An 8868-nucleotide genomic window follows, 5' to 3' on the forward strand; every position below is an offset into this window, starting at 1 on the left:
ATTTAAATTGCTTCTCCAAATAGCAACAATAGTATACAGCATTGCACACATGAATGTGCAAAACAAACCCACACAGAAATGGTAATGTTGAGATTGTAATGCAAGTAATGCTATACATTATACATGGTGTCATTGAACTAATAGTAACTTTCAATTACAACTAAAAACTGGTAAAGTTAATTAACTCTAATCAACATTTAAAGCTACTGAAACTCACATTATAAAGCAGAACATTTGAAGAACAGAAGATGTGTTTGTATTAGATAAACAAAAATGAAGAATTTAAATGTCTTTTTACAGCTCTTATGTTAGGTTAAAACTTTCCAACACAGACATGAAAGTCGTGTACCTGTACAACTCTACTCCTGAATAAAAGCCTTCCACTCTGCCATGGCTTTTTTGTATGAGCTTGTGGTGTCTCGCTCATGGATACTGTCCTTTAACACTTCAGTCTGAATGACAGACAGAAGGGTTGCCACACACTTTGGATATGTGAGATGCAAGGTGTAGTAGTATGCCATCAGATACAGCAAACCTTGACGGAGGTCTTCTTCAGCAAATGTGGTGATGGGTGTGGTTCCAATTGCCATAATACAGTGGGACCCATCAAAGAGCAAAACAGGGCTGAAGAGAGATCTCCTCTGAAGGTAGATGGCTGGATCTTCTGTTGGCTAAAGAAAAAAGGACAAAACAGAGAAGAGAGACATTAAAAAACTAGCTGAGCAGTCAAACTACTGAGACACTATTATGTATATATGTATATATATATATATGAATGATCACAATCATAGAATACAGGTGGTACAGCTCATCTTCATATCATTTTGTTTCTTTAGTTTGAAAAATGCCCTACAGAAAATGTCAAATATGCCTGCCAATGAAATAATTATGACAAGATTAACTTGTGTCTTAGTCACTGTTAGTAGTCATTCTCCACATACTTTGGGAAATGACAGAGATACTGCACCTGTAATGTTTTAAATCTGTTATTACTTCCAGTTTGTTTTGTGAATTTTTATGATTTTAATGAATTTTAGTTTAATTAGTTATTTTTAATCAATTTATTAGTGTTTCCTGTAGACATTGGTCTGTATTTGTATTTTGGCAGGCCATGCTGTCCTCTGACCAACATAGTGCTGCAGAAATTTCAGTATCAATTTTCAAATGTAAATTCTATTATTTTTAGGAGCAGAGATGCTTAAAAAGGACCAAATAAATTGCCAAAATGTACAGTGAAAGCCCTTGCAGACATACATTGCCTACTTTCCTTCGGGATCAATAAAGTATCTATATATTAACTGATAACAATATGAACAAACTCTGACCTGAAGGACATGAAGCAATGCCTCACTGGCATGTCCCAGCTTCTTGGGTGGCGCAGTTGGTGAGGGGAAGAGTGTAGGGAGTGCCCTAAACAGGGCGATGTTGCATTCCACTGGAACAAAATAAATCAATGTTTAGTTCAATCCTAAATGATCTAAATTTGATTGGCAACTTAATCTTGATACCACAGAAAATTAGGTGTCACCATGAACAGTACTGTTGTTCCAGTTTTATTTAATCAGCACTATCATACACAATCCTATACATATTTATGTCTCTGAAAACAGCTACATGATGTATTAAAGATAGCACAATGACTAACCTCTATTTTGGTTCATCGGTGGCTTTAACACCTTCTTCCAAAGACCATAAAACTGAACCATGGAGCAGAAGTCCTCCCATCTTGCCTTTACTTCAGTTATGAATTTGTTGTTGTTCTTATCCAGGATCCGCCGTAGCTCATCCATCACCTATAGTGCAAGTAAATGTTAAAACCTGCACCAGTGCTTGCTTTATAAGAAAGCCACGATGAAAAGTAAGTCACTTACATTGTGAAGCTCCTTGAAACATGGATATGCCTCTAGAATCTTTGTTGGCCTATCTTCTTCTTTCAGAACATCGCTGTCAATGAAGGCTCTTCTTGATTGAAACTCAAGGTCAAGAATTTGGCAAACAGCATCTCGGTTGGGTTTTGGCTTCTTATACAGGTCCTGCAGAGTCTTGTAATGCCTGGCCTGTGTTGCTAGACTATCCATGTTGACTAAAGGGGAAAATACAGAATCAGTAACTGGATCCAACATATCAATCTAAATGATACTATGTGTTTTAGCCAGCAAGCCTAACATTGTGTGTTATATATTTATGATGGTTATTCTACAGAAAGTCAAATACATGAATATTGAAAAATCACATCCTGTCACAACAGATCAAAACCTAATCAAGTTTAAATTTAAAGTGTAATATATCAAGACATCCCAATCTATCAAAGTCATCCAGCCTTCACGTCCATCATTATTGCCATAATTAGAATTTGTCAATTACCTGAACTGTCGCCATCAGAACTGCTCACTGGTGGCAAAAGAATCGTTGATCCGCCACTTGAATCTGCATCATCATCTTCTCCCTGGTCACTTGGTGAGAACTCAATGTGGCGCCTTTTTTTTGAACGGCCCCTCTCTGGTGTGGGACCCTGCCTCTTTCGAGGGGACTTAATATTCAGGATCCTCTTCTGAAGATAACTGTACATGCTCGTCTATGGTGAATAAGATGTTGAAAGAAAAAAAGAAACGTAATATCACGTATATAATTTCAGAAGTCTGAAATAAATGTGAAAAAAATTTAATCACATACATATTTGGCAGGTAAGTCGTTATCCTGTAGCATGGGATAATACTCCACTAGTTTCTTAGCCATGGCAGTAACATCGTACTTGGACGGGTATCGTAACTCCTCTCCTTGTCGACTTGCTCTCAAGATTGAAATCATGCTGGTGACAGTGTTTCTCACCAGCCTGCATCTCAGCTCTTTGGACATGGCAGCTTCTCCCTCTCTACCAGTGCAGGCCATCTCAAAATAGTGTTTCCGAGCTAGTTCCAGCTCACCATCTGTATAGATCACATATTCAGGAGGACTGGGAAGCTGTAGAGTCTTCTCTGGGGTTTTCTTTACCAAAGGAGTGGATGTCTGGGGAGATGGAGGTGTTCCTTTAGGTGAAGACCTAGTTCCTGCTTCACCAGGGCCAGCTTTGTCTGGTAAGGTGGAATAGTCCTCCTAAGAAAATAATTCAAAACATAAATGTTGTAGGTGTTACAAACAAAACTGCACTACACGTTTTTAGATCAAAGGCAGCAAAAACTTGCCTCTTTGTGAAGATGAGCCCACAACTGTTTCCTCCTGAGAAAGTTTTCTGGACCAGGAAAAAGATCTCTTAAATCATCACGACTGAGGGTGTGGATTAAAACCTCATCTATGTTGGCAGCTGTAAAGAGAGGTCAAATAGTAATAAACCTTTTAGAGTTGAAAAACTTGGACCTTATAAATTTAATGGTATTCAACTTGACAGGGCAAATAAAATCCAAATTGTCCTCTTACTGTTTTATCTCCCAGCTACAAATAAATATAAATAGAATAAAATTTTGACATTTGGGTGTTTTGAGATTACATAAATAGTTAAAATTCAAATTTGAAACCAATGTCAGCATGGACAACTTTATTTTATTAAAGACACTTAAACTTGACATACCATTTAGAACTGATACTGTAACATCATCTAGTCCATTCATGATTTCCGTGTGTCTTCCTTTTAATTGCGCCTTTATCTGAGGGCATGAAAAAAAACACGACATTAAGCCAAGGCTCAAAAAATCATGCTCAGAAGTATGTCAGACCATTCAAACAGTACAACACCTTATGGACTTTTCAAATACAACACATGTATTTTCCTTCTGTATACAGTGGACCCAGAGTGATTGACAGGAGCCTCAACTAGTGCAGAAACTAAACTCTCAGCATTTTCCTCCACAGCCTGCATAGGTCCCTCAGCTAAGACATGCACACCTGCCTCTGATCTGCATCTGCTGTTCCTACGTTCATTAGTACCAAGTCTGTCTGCATGTCCTGCTAATTACATCAAACATGTACATATTTTATGTGGAAAATTATATTCAAACTTTTAACACCATTGGTTAGTCATGGTAAACAAAAAAAAAAATCGCATTGTAACGTAAATTGCAGGACCAAACCTGTTAGCTAATATTAGCTAAGCAAGCTTAGCTAGCTGGCTTTTAGGCTACAGTGGCAAAAAACTTGTGGACGTATTATGAGAACTGATAGTCCATCCATGGGTAAACTGATTGCTGGACCAGGCTGCTGTTTTCCCAGTAGTACAAAATTTTTAAATCAAATGCTGTAAAAGTTCTCCTTACCTCAGCAGAATCCAGTCCAAGCCTGCTTCTTCGCTCCCCTTCAAACGGTTACAGGACAGACGTGACCACATGAGGGCAGTCAGGGGGGAGTAGGTGCAGACCATAATAATGTTTCTAAAACTTGTAAAGTAATAACAGTCATAATAGGGGGATATTATAACTATAAATTACATTTTAATTATTACTCCTGTTGTGGTCCCTTACTGAATCACAATAACTAGAGTTTAAACTAGATTTAATGAGAGTTTTGATGTAACCGACCCCCCTCCATATTTGGTAATGACCTGCAGCGCCTGTATGAGCCCGCCAACAACAGCTCAAAAGTGATGTGAAGCAGTAAGGTATTTGTTTCTGCTCTTGCTTCTTAGACTGAACGTTTTGTCTACTTTCTTCTGCTACATTTAAATTTCTAATAGAGGTTTACGAACGTGTGTTGTAGTGCTAGCATGACTTGATTTTGCCGTGAGTGAAGATTTTCATTAGGCTAAGAATAGACTGTCTGCATTCAGCTAGCTGCCCTGTTTTTTCTTTTTGGCGGTTTAACATGGCCTGTTGGAGGTGTATGATTTGCTTTGTTTTTGTTGCCTTAACATTGAAGTCTCTCTTAAGCCATATTAACAAAACACATAGCCGCAGTCCAAACTTCCGAGTCATATGCGGAATAGATGGTTGTACAGAGGAATACAGAGTCTTTAACTCTTTTTACTACCATATCAGACGCATTCATGCTCTGTATCTTGCGACTGGGAACCCTCCTACCCAGTGGATGACAGCAGCATCATCTGACTTATCACATGCTGCAGGTGAACATTTTGACATACCAGTTTTTTCTGACTGTGCCACTAAAACACAAGGAATGCAAAGGACCGACAGTGAGGTCAACATACCTGTCATTCCAAATGAAATGTCAAGTCCGGAGCTTGAGGATTTCCAGACTCCAAATACTGATAATCAGGTAAGATGCAATGTTTGCTAATGAAAATGTTTAACAGTTAACATTCAGGTGTTTATATTATTTTTTTAATGTATATTAACACAACATATCTACAGGAAGGAGCTGCTACAGCAAGTGAAAATCTCGTCAGATGTGCAGCTGCATTTACCATCAGTGTCCGGGAAAGATGTCACCTATCCCAGGTATTGCACAAACCTAAGTGTTAGGGAAATAAAATATATATTGAATATATGTATGTGTGTCTGCATTTAAGTATGCGTTTTACCACAGTCATAATTTGCTTATAAAGACTTGAAAATTGGTCCTTGATAGAGTTTGAAAAGTGCTTGAATAAGACTGGGAAAAGGTCTTGAAAGCATGTAAACTTACAATTCTAATTCTATGGACCATTTTATAATTCCACTGTCAGAGCTACAACAGTGTCATATTTTGTGACAAGGATACACACAAACTTTTTGGCTCTGGGGCCACATTGACTTTTTGAAATTTGACAGACGGGCCGGGCCAGCACCAGATGGATACATATTTAACATAAACATATAAAAAAGCATTACAGTGTTAATACTTAGATTTGCATTTAGTGGGAACAGTGTTGTTTTTAAGTAATGAGAACACGCACGTGTGAAAAGAGGTCAAAAGGGTGCAGGAACAAGAGCAAAAAGAAAGTCTGCACACCAGAGAAGTGTAATTCTGACTTTTGAATTCTGAGCAAGAACTGGACAGAGATCATTTTGGTATGAAATCCTATTCAGAATGTTCTTAAGAAGTGTAATGCTAGTCTCATATTGAACAAACTGTATATAGCTCATATTTCTTTGTTGTTTTTGTTTCAGAGGGGTGTCAACAGTATTGTCTCTGGAGTCCAGCAGTATCAAACTGCTTTTCTCAGTACCATGAAGGACACCATGAAGTCGCTCTTTCAAAGACATTCAGACAATATGGAGCAGCTACAAGAGGCAGTATTGGCAGAACTGGAAAATTTTCAAGATCCTTTCTCCATGATGGCTTCCACATACATTCAGGACAGCACAATCCAGAGGCTTTTTAACCCAGTCATACCAGAGGAGGTAGTTATGTCTCAAAAGGTTTGCAGAGTTAACAAAGGACAGTCAAGAGTAATTGCCATCAAAAACAGAAGTTTTTACTATATACCCCTTATTAGGAGCCTTGAACAGTTGTTGTCCAATTCCAGGATTTTTGCCATGATCAACACCGCACCTCAGAGTTGCCACAAAGATGGGTTTTTGTATGACATTATTGATGGGAGCATTTATAAATCCCATCCACTGTTTTCAAAAGAACCTTCTGCTTTACAGATAATTTTGTATGCTGATGAAATAGAGATATGCAATCCTCTTGGGTCACATGCTTCAGTAAATAAATTATTCATGTTTTATTATACTTTAGGAAACATAGACCCCAAGTTTAGGTCAAAGCTTGCTGCAATCAGACTCCTTGCTATAGCAAAAGCTGATGATATTGACAAATGTGGTGTTGATTTTGTATTACAAAGGATTAATGAAGACTTAAAGTTGCTCTATAATGGTGTCAAAATCCAAACACAGAGTGGTAGCATGGATTTATTTGGTGCTGTAGTTTCGGTCTGTGGTGACACACTTGCCCAACATGAGCTTGCTGGTTTCAAGGAAGGAGTTGGTTTTGCATATAGTAAGTGTAGGCATTGTGAATGTACCTTTGATGAAATGCAAATTAATTTTAATGAACTAAGTTTTACTAAAAGGACAATGAAAAAACATATTAAGCAGTGCTGTGAAATAGAAAAGGCTTGCACAGACTTCTTGAAATCATCTCTCAAAACCACCTATGGTATAAACAGAAGAAGCAAGCTGATTGATTTCCCAGCCTTTGACCTCATTCAACAAACACCACAGGATATAATGCACATCATTCTTGAGGGTGTTGCACCCATGGAAATTAAGTGTGTGCTAAAACACCTTGTTCTCTCTGGACAGATGGAGTTGGATGTGTTCAATTCTGCCATGCAGAGTTTTCCTTTGTCACCAGTAGACATACGTGACAAACCCTGCCCTATCAGTGTCACTACCTTGGCATCTAATGACAATAAACTGAAACAGTCCTCGGGGCAAATGCTGATACTGTTGAAGATCATGCCTTTTCTGCTCAACAGTATAGAGAAAAATGAATATGTTCAGTTTGTTTTGGACTTAATTAAGATTGTTCAGATACTCTTTGCCCCTATTTTATCTGTACAAAGTGTGTTCAGACTGAAGAATATGATTGAACAGCATTTGAAACAGTTTAAGAAACTTTTTCCTGAGAATAATATAATACCTAAGCAACATTACCTGTTGCATCTCCCTGCTCAGATTCTTCATCTGGGGCCTGTGATAAGGCACATGTGTATGAGATTCGAATCAAAGCACTGTTTTTTTAAACAATGGGCATCTAAATTGAACTTCAGAAATGTCTGTAAGTCACTTGTGAACCATAATCAGCTTTCTGAATGCTGTCAAAATGAATTGGGCACTGAGCATCCAATATTTGTACATGAGAAGGAATTGGGTCCTGTCTCTGAAGTGAAAAATCCTGAGTATATTGCAGCAAAGATAAGAGATTTTTTGGGGATAGGTGGCATACAACATGGAGTCAAAGTAAAATGGCTTATTCTCAATGGGAACAAGTACATAAGTGAAAAGTCTCTAATAATCACCAGTGTGAGTGACACAGTTCCTGTTTTTGGACTTATTAAAAACATTTTTGTGGTAGACAGTTCATTATACTGTTTTGAATACCAGCTTTATGAGACTGTGGGCTTTAATACAGATTTTTTAGCATATAAAATTGTAGTTCCTAATCTCGCCCAAGCAACAGAGTTTATAGATGCTGAAAAGCTAGTTGATCCTACATCATATTATCCAGTCAGTTTCAAATGCAGTATGTATGTTCTGACAAAATATAACCTTGATGATGTCATTGCACTTAAAAGTTGAAATGAAACAGGGGAAGATGTGCTGTGATTTATTGCCTATGTTGTGGCTGTGGATTCGTACTACATAAAATGTTACACTGCAGCTTTGTAAATATTGTAAATAAATGTGTTAATGATGGGCCAACAAAAGCCTAAGCGACTTATTACTGAGAGGCCTTAAAATAAGCTTTCGCATCTAAAAATGGTTGTGAAATATACAATGTGACCTCAAACAGTGTCTCAGTGATATAATTTAGCCTAAAATGCATGTAAAGTAACTAGTTTAAGGATTTAGTAACTAAGTAAGAAATAAAAGTAATATATTCTAAAAACAAGTTTTATAATCTTACACATTCAGCTCCTGCTTAGTATATCACTCTCAAAACAAGATCAAAAATACTTTTTGGCTCAATGTAAGATTATTAGACTTAGATAGACTGTCAGTTTTTGCAGTGCACTCGGATCCTCGTCACTGTCTGTCCCCAAATTTTATTTGCACTTTAGACATGGAGGGTTTTGGGGGGGCAGTGTGGGCAAGCACTGACGACCAACAGTTGGTGCTTGTGGCATAACTGTCCCCTCAATTTTAACTGCACCCTATACACCTCATTCACTCACAAACATTAACACATAGACCTACAAGTTGGGGAGGAGGAGGGGTGGATGGGTCATCTTACACCCCGATTTCTTACACCTCGCCCAGGGTAGGGGTCGGG

The 8868-nt window shown here is 37.9% G+C and overlaps 2 protein-coding genes across 5 annotated transcripts; one reads left to right on the plus strand and one right to left on the minus strand.

The window, feature by feature from the left end:
- LOC115797513 (uncharacterized) lies at positions 1-4375 on the minus strand. 3 transcript variants are annotated; one of them, XM_030754100.1, is made up of 9 exons: positions 4248-4375; positions 3566-3641; positions 3183-3301; positions 2674-3093; positions 2365-2575; positions 1872-2083; positions 1646-1793; positions 1326-1435; positions 1-671 (listed from the first exon to the last, which is right to left on the minus strand). In XM_030754100.1, the coding sequence occupies exons 2-9, from the start codon at positions 3603-3605 to the stop codon at positions 360-362; spliced, it is 1572 nt and encodes a 523-aa protein (XP_030609960.1). In that variant the 5' UTR covers positions 3606-3641; positions 4248-4375; the 3' UTR covers positions 1-359. The 3 variants fall into 3 exon arrangements, with proteins under 3 accessions (XP_030609960.1, XP_030609959.1, XP_030609958.1); XM_030754099.1 differs by lacking the exon at positions 4248-4375 and adding an exon at positions 3730-3929; XM_030754098.1 differs by lacking the exon at positions 4248-4375 and having other exon boundaries at positions 3566-3929.
- A 74-nt stretch (positions 4376-4449) lies between these two features.
- Positions 4450-8529, plus strand: LOC115797512 (uncharacterized). 2 transcript variants are annotated; one of them, XM_030754097.1, is made up of 4 exons: positions 4450-4588; positions 5102-5202; positions 5298-5384; positions 6036-8529. In XM_030754097.1, the coding sequence occupies exons 2-4, from the start codon at positions 5104-5106 to the stop codon at positions 8172-8174; spliced, it is 2325 nt and encodes a 774-aa protein (XP_030609957.1). In that variant the 5' UTR covers positions 4450-4588; positions 5102-5103; the 3' UTR covers positions 8175-8529. The 2 variants fall into 2 exon arrangements, with proteins under 2 accessions (XP_030609957.1, XP_030609955.1); XM_030754095.1 differs by lacking the exon at positions 4450-4588 and having other exon boundaries at positions 4772-5202.
- Positions 8530-8868: the final 339 nt, after the last annotated feature.

The sequence above is a fragment of the Archocentrus centrarchus genome, chromosome 18, assembly GCF_007364275.1.
Source record: "Archocentrus centrarchus isolate MPI-CPG fArcCen1 chromosome 18, fArcCen1, whole genome shotgun sequence".
NCBI classification, from domain to species: Eukaryota; Metazoa; Chordata; class Actinopteri; order Cichliformes; family Cichlidae; genus Archocentrus; species Archocentrus centrarchus.